Source organism: Rhinolophus sinicus, chromosome 3 (assembly GCF_057876585.1).
Source record: "Rhinolophus sinicus isolate RSI-liver-muscle chromosome 3, RSI-T2T, whole genome shotgun sequence".
Classification (NCBI taxonomy): Eukaryota; Metazoa; Chordata; class Mammalia; order Chiroptera; family Rhinolophidae; genus Rhinolophus; species Rhinolophus sinicus.
In genome coordinates this window covers 174,583,561-174,597,528 of record NC_142503.1, presented here as the reverse complement: position 1 = coordinate 174,597,528, position 13,968 = coordinate 174,583,561, and the positions used below count along the sequence as shown (strand labels likewise).

Sequence of the window (13,968 nt, the reverse complement as noted above, 5' to 3'; positions counted from 1 at the left end):
GTAAGGGCACCTGCCTTGTAGTTTCTGTGTGGATTGCACACCAAGTGCGTAAGAACCGTGCCTGGTACATTGAAGTGCTTTTTAAGTATCAGCTATTATCACCATTCCTTTCAGAAGCTGCGAAAGTGCTCTTCCCTTTCATCGTCCTGGCAACGAATGGCAGGGATGTTTGTGCGGATCCTGCTGAGGCCTCGTGCTACCGAGGGTAAGACCGCGTGCGTGGTTGGCACAGATGACCTCAAAATGTTTCCCCTCCCGACACTGTCAGAGAAACACATCCGGCTGTTAGCCCCTGCCCCCAGCAAGTTTAAGCGTGGCCTGATTTTTTTACCCGAAGTACTCTGTTCACACCCTTACTGCTCCCTACTGTGAGCCTCTCCTCGGCAACCAGCTCTTCACCTGTATGGCCTTTGCTCCAGCTGCCTCCTTCCCCACAAGACCTACAATGTCTTACATGGTCGCCGCGTACAGTACGCTTTATCCCCCTAAACTCTCTCTTCCTAAGAGATGGAGACAGCGCCTCCCCACCCCTGCCCCTGCCAAATACAGAGATTACGAGCCATTCTGTTGTTTAAAACTGTTAAGGCACTTCCGGCTGCTGTTCGGCTGAAGTGAACCGCCAACCTGGCTCACGAGGGCCCCCACTACCTAGCCCTGCCCCCTCCCTCAGCCCCGCCCTGCAGCAGCGCTAGAAACCACTCCGTCTGGTTTCTCAAACTGGATGTGCTTTCTTCTGCCTTTGCCCCTTTGCCTCACTTTACTGGCCCTCCACCTTTCAGCTTACATGCCACTTTGTCCAAAAGGAGCTTTCCGACGGCCCGCGCCACCCTGTGCTTCCCGGTCACAAGCGTCCCGCATAGCGTCGCCGCTGCCTGCCTCCCCAGCACAGGAGACCCGGCGGGCCCCCAAGACGCGGTCCCGCCGACTGAGTCCCAGCTTGAGCACAGTGGTTGGCACACTGAGAGCACTTACAAGAAGAAATCAATTTGCACCTATGTTTGTGGTCTCTCTTCCTTGTCATATAGACCACCTTTGTCCCCGCTCCTCCTCTCCCAGAGCCACGTCTTCTTCCCTTTGCGAGCTCCTATGCACACACTTTTCAATCTATGGTTTCTACAAAAACTTTGTGGAAGAATCGCCATCTCTCACAAGTGCCTCATTAAGAAGGTGTTTTTTTTTATTATTTAGAAATGCAGTTATATACATAGAACAATTAAAATTAAATTAAACTTTGTACAAATATTAAAATACTATCTTCACACCCACTGCAATGTACAGGATACCAAAAAAATATATATATATCAAATAAAATAAGCAAACCCAAACTGACCAAGTGACATCCTGCAGAGTCACTAATGCATACGTCGTTAGAAATCATTGTATGAGTACCATTCTGCAAGAATTCCATAGTGGTGTGGTAAGCCAGGGCAGGGGTGCTGGGGGGGGGGGGGCAGCCACGCAACCTGCACCCATCTCTCCTCCCTGCTTGGCAAGCCAAACGCTTTGCCCCTGCACCCCACCCCAGAGAGCTTTGCTGCTCGGTACACGGCTCAACCTTGGAGTTTTTGTTCAAAGTTCTACTAGGTTTTCAACCGGAGATTGAGTTGTTTCCCAGCAAAGCTGAGACTGCTGTCTTTCCCTCTCCAGGGAACCAGCTATTGTACTCCCCAGTACACCCATCTGCCAAGCAAAATCCTCCACGAGCCAGTCACTGGGCACCAGTAATGAGAGTCCCTATGCTGAGAGCCAGGAGACCCGCAGGCCCCACCAGAGAAGCTCCCAGCCTGACCTCAGCAAGCACATCTGGAGCTCAGCTGGAAAGCCTGTATATCACTTCCCTTCTGGGTCCTTTATTCTCTTTAAGGGGGAAGAAAAGGGGCAAGGATTAAGAAATGTTTGTGGCATATTCCACTCTTGATGCAAAGATGTAACCTGGGAATAGAAGTGACATTGTTACGCGGGAAGCAAGTGGTCTGAGAGCTCAGCTGAGATGGAGGGGAAAGGCTGAGAGTACTACTGATCCCCGTGTCACCACTTAGGAGGCAGGGAGAGCATCCCTTTATCTGGCGTGTCATCCAGCTTCTCCACAGGACGTAAAGCAGGAGCGCGGGTGGCAAGGGCAAGAGGAATAGGGAGGATAACCTTAATTCCAGTTCTGTTTGCAAATAGTTAGAACGCACACGGAAATGCCTTCCACAACCAAAAGACTCAAAGTGGCCAGGATTCAGCTCATTTCACACTTTATACTGAGTGAAATGGGAACGCGGCACAAAAAATTCAGAAATGGCAATAGAGCCTACATGCTAAACTGAGGCATTGAAAGGGATGGAAATTTTAAGTGATTTTCATCATATACTGGTCCTTGTAAGTCGCTGGAATGTGACTACAAGTTGCCAGGATATAAAACCTGTACGGACTCAGCTCACGTGTGCAAAAAAAATACCTTTCTAAAAGTCCTTTGGTGCTGACCATTCTCCTGGACAAGCCCTCTGCTGGACTCCCCTAGAGGTGAGCCCAGGAAAGCCAGGCTATGGACAGTTTTTCCACCTGCTCCAGGCTCCTCTGGCAGCCTCTTTCCTAACAGCCCGCCACCTGACACCACCTGTCTCTCAGGCAGTCCCCACCTCAAGGCAGCTGTGAAGTCCCTAATCCCTTGCAAGGAACAAAGCCCAGAAGCCCCAGAAACAGCAGCACATGGCTGATGGCTAAGAAACTGCTTGGGGGGCGGGGGAGAAAACTAACAGCTGTCAGCAGCAAGGAGGCCTGGCTCCTGCACCCACAGACTCAGGGCCTTGGGGAGGGGCTCATCAAAGCCAGTGACACGTGCAGTGGGGGAAGAGGCTCCCCTTTACCCTGACTTTTCTTTCCCACCAGCTACACAAGTCTGGGCTTGTGACCCACAGGACAGTATTCGTGGCAGGCTGGCTGGTGAGAGGGGAGAAAGCTTCAGAAGGAAGGGTTTTCAGTTTTGTGAAGGCTCAAGCTGATAACCTATGTGGCTGAATAAACCTAAAATAAAAAGTGCAGTCTCTTAGAGGAAAAATAAACCACCACCCCAGAGTAATGATATAAAAAAGGGTAAGGTCTTCTATTTTAAAAAACATTGTAGGCTAGAATTCAGATTTTGGAAGATTGGAAATAAAAGCTGCAGGTTTAGCAGTGAGACTTTGGACCCCCCACCATCTGCTCCTGCTTTCTGTTTTGGAGGAAGACAAGGGTACCCCCGTGGGGAAGGAGAGCCCATGCAGGTGAGGCAGCTGGGGCGTTAGGGACCCACCCTCCAGATGGGCCCAGAGCCAGCGACTGCTGGCAGGCACTCTCTGGAAATGGCCTCTTCTGGGGCCAAGGACAGCTCCCTGGTACATGCCATCTCCCTTAGAGGCTTCTGTTCTAGTTCTGGCACCTCTGACAACATTCCCATCTAACCATGCTGGCCGGGGCTCCTGGTGGGGAAGGGGAGAGGGGTGGGAGTGGCCAACAGGCATGGCAGGCATGGCCCTTACCCTGAGAGAAAGGAAGACTGCAAGTGGCGGCAAGAGACCAGGAATGAGCGGGTAGTAAAGTGCGTGAGTGGAGGCAGAAGGCTGAGAGAATGCCATCCCCTCATCTCCGAGGCCCTGCTCCTGGAGCTACCCTGTTGGTCAGGGGCTGAAAATACACTGGGCTCTTTATTACATTTAACACCCCAAACAGGCTGGGGGAGGAGCAGAGGTGCAGCACCGGGTCAGCTTTGAAGTTTCCCAGCCCCAGTGCTTCAAAAACAAGTACTACTTGATAGCACATATTCTGAAGATGGCAGCAGCCTGGCTGAGCTCTGCCAGCCCAGCCCTGTCAGCTTAGACACGACTGATGGAGAGACCCCAGCAGAAGCATGTGGAGCATGGAGCCCACTCCTTCCACACCAGAGCCCAGAGCCCGGCTGCTTTGTTTGCAGCCATTCACCCAGGGCAGGCCGGCAAGGTGGGATGTGAGGGCGGTCTCAGCCCCTCCCCCAGGTGCCAGAGAAGACCAAGAAGCAGTCTGTCAGTGAGACAGGAGGGGAGGGGATGGCGGGGGAGGCCAGAAGTAGGAAAAGCAGCAGTGCAGCAAGCAGCAGGGCGCTTCCTGGAGCAGTTACTAAGGCACGTGACTGTGGCGAGGACGGGGCTGGCGCTGCCTGCAGCTGCCTGGGGACTCAGTCTGTGCCTCTCAGGTTCCCTCCATCACCACGAACCCCGATGGGGCAACCTGCCCCAACTGCCAGGGACCAGATGGGCATTCCGTGGCATCTCAGGGATGATTCCCCTTGGGCCTCTGTGGGCAGCAAGGAAGCAGGAGCTGCCCAGGATAACACCCAGGAGGCAGCATGCAGCGTCCCTGATACTCCAGGAAAAGAGGAAAACCGAGGCCAGGAAGGTCGCTGTTGGAGGAGGAGGTGAGTCTTTGCATATTAGGAAGACAGTTCATTAGCAGCCACCTTACTGGCCTCCTTTGGGATCTTCTGGATGTTTTCTGGAAACTCAACTCAGCAGGGGCCAGAAGCGGCACCTCTGAGCTAGACGCCAGGTGCTGGGACAGCTTTGGTAGGATTTCCCACATCCTCCACCCTCAGTCAAGGAAATGTGCCACTAGGGGCAGGCCCAGGGTCCCAAAACTCTTGCCCCATTTAGAGCCACTCTTGTCTCCACAGCCCTCTCTCCTGGATCTGCTTCTGCTAAGGGCAGCGATGCCAGCCCTCAAAGAAAACAGGCCAGCCCCAGCCCCAGCCCCTTGTGTGGCAGGGGGCAGCAGTGCGGCCACTAAGGCTTGTAGGACAGGAACAGGCCTGCGTGACAGGGAAACTGGACGGGCTTGTGGGAAGGCACAAGTAAACACAGCGGCTCTCAGGCCCATGTGGGCTGGTGGGGCTGCTGCCAAAGAGCTGGCTGGAGGGGACCCAGAGGGCTCAGGGAAAGGAAAGGTTCAATCCAGCACATTCAAATACGTCCCTGACACAGATGGGAAGGCTGGGCCAGGCAAAAAGCCAGCTCCTTCAGCTGTCCAGCAGGCAGATGGCGAATCTTCCTTGAGTTTCCAGCGAGGTGGGTCTGTAGGCCCTCAGAGATACACAGATCCACAGGTGGCAGCTCAGGTGTCCGGGTAGGGTGGCTGGAGCACAGGGTGCTGAAACCCACAGGGAGAGGGAGGAAGGGCAGAGAGGCCCATTGCAGAGGAGAGAGGCCAGTGGCAGCCCTCATGCTTCTTTCAACAGTGGGATATCTGCAGGAAGAGAAGGAAAGCACAACGGTTACCCCATGTGGGTCTCGATGGCTGATCCCAGTGCACGGGTCCTCAGGCAGCCCCTAGTTTAATGGAATAAAATGAACAGCTCATACCATTTTAGGTAGTCTAAATCCCTCGCCTCTTTTTTAGATCTTTCTTACTCATCTCTCCTACCTATGTGATAAAATCAGAATGTTCAGCCTGGTATTTGAACCCCTTCTACTCCCACTAATTTGAACCTCTTTCCTGCCTAACTGCTGGGGTAGTTGCTACTCTTCGTCCTTAACCTCACCCTATGAGACGACAGAGCCTTGCTTAAGTCCTCCCTCCCCCTCAATGCCACCCTCCAGCTGTATGACAGTGCATAAACGATTTACCCTCTCAGGGTCTCAGTCTCCTAATACCTCAAGCTCCTGACTTCCTACGGTACTGTCAGCTTCAGATAGCTAAGGCATGGCCTACAACGAACTCAACAGCCTCCGTGTTTTGTCTTCTGAACCCCTCATTCTGACACGGACCCTACAATTCTTGATCCCATTATTTCTCGGGTATAGCCCCCCCTCTTCCCAAGTGACTGACAATCCATGCAGGCAGAGAGCATGTTTCATATTTCTATGCATTACCCCTGCAACCTAATCTGGCACCAGGCACAAGCTGGGCTCTTGAAAATGCTTGTTTGATACATGGAACAAAGCAAAATAGCAAGAAGGAGAAGAGGGAAGAGCAGGCACCATCTTGGCTCCTTAGGAAGCATAAGGGCTGAGATTTGCACTTGGACATTTGTCAGTATGTGTGGACACACAATATGTGTGCACTTAGACACATAGTATGTGTGGCTCGCTGCCCATGGGGGCAGTGGCTTCTACCTTTAAAGCTGGGTCAACTACTCAGTGGCCCTCACTAGCTCTATATCCTACCAAGAAAAAAGAAGGCATGTTACTGATAATTGGGAAACGCCATAAAATGATCTGCATTCAAGAATTTCCAGCTTCTTTACCTTCAGATATTCTAAACCTTAGACACTTACCCAGGAGTCCCTGGAAGCATAAATTTTTCTCTACGGCTCTTTTTGAGGGACTTTGTAAGTGCAGAAGTCCTCACTGTCAAAAGGGACACATCTAAGTTTTGTCTGCATCCTGAACCACACTAGGATTTCATGTAAAGATATGTTTTAAAGTGACAGAATCAATCCCCACATTCAATTCTCCAAGCTCCAACAAAAGCAGAGGTGTCAGGAGGTGTCTATTTCATTCTATGGCTGGTTTGCCACTAAGGGCCTGGAGTCATCTAGGAGGCAGCATGGCACCATGGGATTATAATCGCAGGCTTTGGAGCCAGATCTACCTGGTTTCAAATCCCAGCTCAGCCACTTCCCTATGGGCAAGTGACTTACCCTCTTGGAGCCTCAGTTTCCTCATCTGTAAAATGTGGATATAATATACTTCTCAGGATCATTGAGAGGTTTAACTGAGATAGTGCAAGAAAACCAACTAACATAGGACCTGACATTCTCCTACTTACAATGAAGTACTCGAATGCTCTGGAAAAGAAATAGGCTTCAGTTTTCTCTGTAATATGACCCCACACCTCCTCATCATTCCCGTCCTTTTGGGAACATAAAAATGATAACGAGAGGACAAACCCCCACCCCCACCTCCAACCAGCTGTCTACCCTTTGATTTAGCACAGCCATGTGGCCATGAATAATTTTGGAGACTCCAAACCATTAAAATTCACAGACAACAGTGAAAGTGTCCCTATACAGAGCCCAAAGAACTATCTGGAGCTGAGGGTGAAATCCTCTTGTGCAGGCTAATACCCCAGGTATTGTCTTTCTTCGCAGCCCCCCGCCCCCCACACCACTTATTAGAGGCTCCCAGTCCTTCCTCACTCCCAGCAAGGACCCTGAGCTGCTAGTAATTCACGCTCAGCACAGACCACCTACCATCTGTGTAGTCCTCTGATGTGAGGGATAAAAGGCTTTGTATGTCACTGTTCTCTGAATCAGGGGCTTCTTTGTGCGCCAGTTGGCTGTTCCCTGAGCCGGCCACCCAGGACGAGGTGGTTGCCTGATGTACCATCACAGTCTCTGAGCCCCGGGAGCCCCAGGCTTCACACAGTCCAGACTGGCCCGGGGCCTCCTCCTCTCCACCTGCAGAGGAACAGGCGCCCTGGTCCTGCAGCTGCTGCTCCCTCGGCCCGTTCCTCCCACTGGGCGCAGACTCTTCTGACAGCACAATCTGCACTCTGGGGTCAGCGGGCGGCACACAGTGACCGGAACTGCCATACACAGCCTCCTCGTAAGACGGCAGCGCAACCTGGACTCCATCCACCATGATGGAGACCTGGTCCCCAGATACCCCCTGCTCACGCCTGTATCCGGAGGAGGAAAAGACAAAGGAAGAATTAAAACACACACACACATGAATACTGCAACACTCTAAGTACCAATCAATTTTGAGCGCTGACCATCCGCCGGACACCGCACTGAGTGCTGTATACACTTGGTCACACCGAATCCTCCCTGAGCCCTTTCACAGAGCGAGTCACCAAAAATGCAGAAGAGGCTCAGAGAAGTTCAATAACTTGCTCACAGTTACACAGCTGGTAAGGGAGGAAGCTGGAATGTGAATCCAGTTCCGGCTGCTTCTAGAGATTGTGTTCTTAACCTCTGGGCTCACAGGCACCTAGACTGTGCAAAACTAGGCACCTAGAGACCTGGGCAAAGAGCCATTCGTCTGGCACAGGCAGGCTGAGAAAGTGAGAGGACGATGGGTGCACATACCCAGGAACCCACTGAAACCATGGCCTGTGGACTCTAATCGGCCACACCGAATGACCTGTGAATTACATCTCCACACAGCGATTTTTAAAAAAGGAGAGTAGAGAGAAGCACTGTGGTCTTGAAATGGGATACTGGACTCCAACTTGGAAGAATTTAGTTCTGACTCTGCCACTTTGCGTGCCTTATTATTATTATTATTTTAACTTTCTAAAGTTAAAAAAATACTGTGTATGAATTGTAACACAAATATGGAAAATAACACACAGAAAAATGTGTACCTCAGTGACTTATCGCGAAGGTCACACTGTATAAACCATACCTCGGTCAGAAAGAGAACCTGCCGGCACCCAGACCTCCTCTCCTGCCCATCACCTCCCACGTCCTCATCACCTGAAGTAACGGGCATCCAAATGTTCGTGAAAATCACTCCTTTGCTTTTTGTTTTAATAGTTTTACTGCATATACATGAAATCCTCCAACACTATAGTCTTGCATATTTCTGATCTTTCTATGAATGGGGTATACAGTAAATTTGTGGGTATATATGTGTATGTGTCTGGCTTCTTTTACTCAACTCAACATTATGTTTGCGGTTTATTCACATGGACACATTTCTGGGGATCACTTGTTATGTGTGTACACTTTTCTTTTAATCCAAACCATTTTGAAAGTAAGTTGAAGACATTATTGAGTACACACCTCCTAGAACTTCTCTCCTGTGTAACTACAGCATATGACACCTAGAAATTGAACATTGGTATAATACTGTAACACAAATTTCCCCAACTAGCCACAAATACATCCGTTCCAGGTGTTTGTTTTCATCCATGACCCAATTAAGGATCATGCACTGTATTTACGTAGCTGTCGTGTCTCTTTCCTCTCCTTTAATCCAGAAGAGTCCCCTACAGCTTTTCTTTCATGACAATGACTTTTTTTTATAGACTCTAGGCCAGCCGTCTCCTAGAATGTCTCACAACCTGGACTTGTCCAATTGCTTCCTTGGGATTAGATGGAGGCGAATGTTTGCCTAGAACACTGGATAGCTGCTGTGCCCTCCTCAGTGCATCACAATAGGGGACATATGGTCCATGGCTGGACCGCATTATATTGCTAGACTGTTGTTAGTTCTCAATTTCCTCATCTGTTCTTGGAGGTAAAACCTGTGCTACCCAATTCAAATGGCATACACACTGTGAGGATGACAGAAGTGGCACTCATGAAAGTGCTCAGAGGTTTCTGGAGGAAGGAAAACTTTGATGATAAGGTGGCAAGGAAAGCAGTGTGTATTCTAGCATGTGCTTAACTAGTTATTCAAAATAATTTTTGTTGTTGTTTAAAAAGTAATACATGTACACAGTACAAAACCTAAACAGAGTCCATAACGAAAACCAAATCTATCTTCCACTCAAGAGAGGTAAAATCAGCCAGACTAACTAACTAGTTAACTACAAGGGGGAAAAGCTCCCTATTTGAATGAAATGTCAAGAAGATCAGCTTGACTTTATGTGGAAACAGCTTATTCTCTCAAGTAAATAGTCCCTTCCAAATCCTCTTTATTCTATTAATTATTTAACAACCTTAAAAGTAGCTGATACCCTCTCTCTCAAACAAAACAAAGGAAAAAGAAAAATCGCACGTAGTCCAGGAGATTAAACAGAGCCTGGTCCATATCTGTAAATTCCAAGTAGGAACATTGTATGCTGTTCCTTGGTGCCTGTGACTGACGACAGTGACTTCTGAAGGGCTGTGAATGAACAGAAACTGTTCCAGTCGGAGGGAAGGAGGAACTGCCAGGGCAATGCACTCAGGTGGTCTGGGAGGGGCCTGAAAACTTGCATTCCTCAAAGTTCCCAGGTGACGGTGGTGCTGGAACCACACTCTGAAAGCCACTAATGTAGGTTTTGGAGTTGGTTTGGACATGGTTTTGGAGTTGGACAGATAGGGTTCAGATCTCAGCTCTGTCATCATCTAGAGGGAAGACCTGAGAGAATGACTTAACCTCTCTAAGCCTCAGTTTCCTTATATGAAATATTCCTATGAGGATTAAGATAATGTATGTAAAGCAACAACACAGTGCCCAGCACATCCAGGAGTGTAACACATGGCAGGGCCCCTTCCTTTCCCTGGGCACCCACAGACACGCACAGGCTGGCAGACATCCCAGCAACCCTCTGCCAAAGGCCAGCGCTCACCGCAATGCCCATCACCCACTGCAACTGGGCTCACCTGCTGTGATGGAAAGACTTCAGCTTTGGCTGCAGCAGCACAAACAGCACCACAAGGAGGAGAATGAGCGCCACGGAGCTGGCAGTGGAAGCCACTATGGATAGCGTGGGGACCCCGAGTGACGTATTGGTGTCTTTGTCTACAGAAACAAGCCATTATCAGAAGCGGTTTGTATCCAGACACATAAAACATGAGCCCCACAGTTGATCTTATCAAAGGCCCTTTGCATGGTTCCATGCAGAGACATGCCACAGCGAGGGCCATATTAGGAGTAACAGTGCACAGCAGCTTATGCAAACAAGGAAAGGGGCCATTTCCCTAATCCGCTTCCTGAACCTAATATTCCCTTCACTGAGGGCCATCTGACACCTAACCTCACTCGCATGGAGAGATTATCTTTATAAACCACTTCCGATCCTGTCCCCAGTAGTCATTAAATGGACACATCATTCCACTATCTTAAGTCCACCCATCTTTTTCCTCATGTAGCAGAAAAATTTGTAAGAACTGGGCTGTAATAACCCGCTGTTCTAAGATCCTGCAGCTTTAGTTGTCATTCTCAGGCCGGTCCCCTCCCTTCTCTGGGGTGTCATGGCCGTGCAGCCTGAGTGTGAAGCAGAGACGGCTGGACGATGCACACTTTCCCGCAGCCAGCTGGATGTTTCTGTCATGCATGACAGGAGGAGGTGGGGGGGGGGGGGGAGATCTTCTGTCCAGCTGGACTGTAGCTCCATAACAAAACAGTCCATTATCATTCAAGAAAAAAATAATATAAAAGAGACACTACAGAAGGTGTTGGCATTATGCTTATGTGTTAGCAAAACACAAAGTCCACCAGCACTTGGCTAGGTAAACGAGATTCTGAGCATCAAAGGCCTTACATAGCAGAACAGATGCCTCAGTGAGGCGACCGAGCCCATGAGCGGCTCAGCTGAACCACAGTGGGACATGCACCAAAAACCCCAAACGTCTTTCACAAAGACATGAAATCACAAAAGAAGGTAGACTTCAGGGCATCAAAAGGGCTGTATTACCCCCCAGCACAGGACGCTCTGGGGAAAGCGGGCACCGTTTCCTGTAAGTTAAACAAAAGCAGAACCCCTTTTTCATCTGCCCAACTGACCCTCGTTGAGATGGCAGCTGATCTCCATGGCTGGTTTCCATTCGCCATTTTTACACGTCAGGTATTTGTAGTCACCCTTCAACATGTAGCCTTCAGCACACAGGTACTCGATGACACTGCCCGAGTTCAGGGGGTCTCTGCAGGGCCGAGGGTGGCAGACATAGCCCCCATTCTCTGGCTCTGGGGGCAGGGAACACACTGCAAAGACAAAGAGAGTGGTGAGGATTTCTAGTGGGAGTCCTCTCAGTGACACGGACGGGGCGAGTTCTGAAGCCTCAACAAGAAACACAAGAGCAGCAGAGCTGGTCCAATGGAAAGGCTGTTGGTCAAGCCCTGGAAATTCAGGTTGCCACTGAGAGAGGAAGTGCGCCGGCAACAAGGGAAGTCTGGCTGCTTGCAAAATTTTCCCTTCCTCTCCCCACTGCTCCTTAAGAGAGCTGCATCCACAATTGAATGGTAGACTCTGACCAAGTCCTGAACTCAGAGATCTAGCGCATAATATGGTTTTAACAATACCTAATGAAACACACAATGAATCAGCGAAAGGTGGTACAAAACTCTTAACCGGTGGGGGAAATGCTAGCCTTATTTCCAATATCAATACCAGAAAGGACTTCATCGCGTAATACAAATGCACCATCTTGGCGGCAGAGAAGATTTCTGATGGATTTGCGGGGATTACCTCCCATTTCCAGACTAGTTACTGGCATCGGGTGTCTCCAGCCCGTAGCAAATCCACATTTTTCATTCAGGACTGTCCAGTTTTAAAAGCCCCTTCACTTCCTATCTTACGTATTCATCTGACAGCTCCATGAGGTAGTTATCATGACTCCCCTTTGAAGATGTTAAATGACTTTTAGCTATGCGTAAGACAGAGTAAATGGCAGGCCTGGGAGCAGAGTCCAGTCTTCTGGTTTTAATATCTGTGCTCTTTCCCCAGCAGACACTGCTTCTACCCCATGAGCTAATGAAGAGTGTGTATCAAGGTTACCTTCCATTCAAACAGGCCAGTTAGGGGGATGTGGATAAGCTGCAGAAATGGTAAGTCAGAGGAGCTGGAAGGTCTGAGCAGCCCTGGGGAGGAGAGGGTGACCTCTGATTCCATGGCCTGCCCTTCTGACCCCGGACCAACACTGCAGAACTGAGTCCCCAGGCAGTGGGCTACGGAGTGTACGTAGCCAAAACAGGAGGGGCCGCAGCGTGGACACTAAGGGACCATTGTCTGGAAAGCTAAGCTGGGAGAGAAGGCGCGCTGGCAGGACGGCCAGAAACCCACTAACTTCAACTTTCCATAGCCTCACGAATGCAAGAAAGACACAAGTTTGCAAAGGACATTGGATTTGGCTGACGGCCGCCCCACCCTGGAGACCACAAGGACATCAGTATGAGAATAGGATCTGTGGGGTTTTTTTTCACTTCCTCTAACAGACCTGGAGTCACTGTCTGTCCCAGATAGGTGCTCTCCCATTCACAGGCCGACCCAGCACTCACTCAGAGGTGCCCTTCCCGCATCTCACCAAATACCACTTCCTTTCAACCTACAAACTGCTATTAGCAAGCTGACTGCTGGCCAGGCTGGGACTGGATGACGTGTCTACCAGGGGACAATGGCTCCCCGCTCTCCAGCTGCTTAGCACTAAGATAGAGAGAAAAGACTCCAATTTTTTTCTTATTGGGGAATATTGGGGGACAGTGTGTTTCTCCAGGGCCTATCAGCTCCAAGTTGTTGTCCTTCAATCTAATTGTGGAGGGTGCAGCTCAGCTCCAAGTCCAGTTGCCATTTTCAATCTTTAGTTGCAGGGGGCACAGCCCACCATCCCATGAGGGAATTGAACCGGCAACCTTGTTGAGAGCTCGCGCTCTAAGCAACTGAGCCATCCGGCCGCCCTTCCGGCAGCTCAGCGGCAGCTCATTGTCTTCAATCTAGTTGTGGAGGGCGCAGCTCACTGGCCCATGTGGGAATCGAACCGGCGACCCTATTGTTCAGAGCTCTCGCTCTCACCAACTGAGCCCCAAGTCTCCATTTTTAAAGAGCTCATTAACAAAACAAAGCTGGGGTGTATGCCACAGGGATCCGGAGAAGTCTGGGTAGCTTCTCTGAAACTAGCAGATGAGCCCAAATAAGTCTCCTCACTCCCTTCTCCAGACGGTTCCCACACCACCCACCTCGTCCAAAGTCTTGAGCAGGAGGGAGACAGAGGCAAACATGCATTCTGGAGCCTATCTAAACTTTGGCCAAGTAGTTCAAAGAGCTGGCCAGCTGAATTTCCAAAGAAACCTCAGCAAACTGTTTCACCCTTTATACTTTCCCTCTTTTGTTCAGGGCAACAAGCCTGCCACAGATCCCCTGGCTCTCCTCTTACTATGTCTAATTGGTTCATTTCCTCCGCATAATTAATGCTGAGCACCCCAGGGCAGCCCCTGGAAGCAGGCAGGACCCACACTGCCCAGTGTGCTGGGAAAGATGGTCTCAGGGGAAGAGCTGCTCCTGCGTTGCTGGGAATTTCTGCTCATAAAGCCACATCCTCACAGAATCTTCAGCAGGACCCTGAAGGTCACTAGCACTCATTTTATAAAAAGAAGTGAGGTC

At 50.0% G+C, this 13,968-nt stretch overlaps 1 protein-coding gene across 6 annotated transcripts in view; it reads right to left on the bottom strand.

Moving 5' to 3' along the window:
• Positions 1 to 1,155: 1,155 nt before the first annotated feature.
• SUSD6 (sushi domain containing 6) overlaps positions 1,156 to 13,968 on the bottom strand; it is a 91,219-nt gene continuing 78,406 nt past the window's right edge. For 4 of the 6 annotated variants that reach the window (XM_074327296.2, XM_074327298.2, XM_019733414.3 and 1 more), the window contains exons 3-5: positions 11,379 to 11,576; positions 10,256 to 10,394; positions 7,140 to 7,614 (exon numbers count right to left, since the gene is read on the bottom strand). In XM_074327296.2, coding sequence (XP_074183397.1) covers positions 7,155 to 7,614; positions 10,256 to 10,394; positions 11,379 to 11,576 — 797 coding nt within the window. In that variant the 3' untranslated portion in view covers positions 7,140 to 7,154. Of the gene's footprint in view, positions 5,239 to 7,139; positions 7,615 to 10,255; positions 10,395 to 11,378; positions 11,577 to 13,968 lie in introns of those variants that run through there. The other 2 variants (XM_019733412.3, XM_019733413.3) reach the window with 1 other exon arrangement.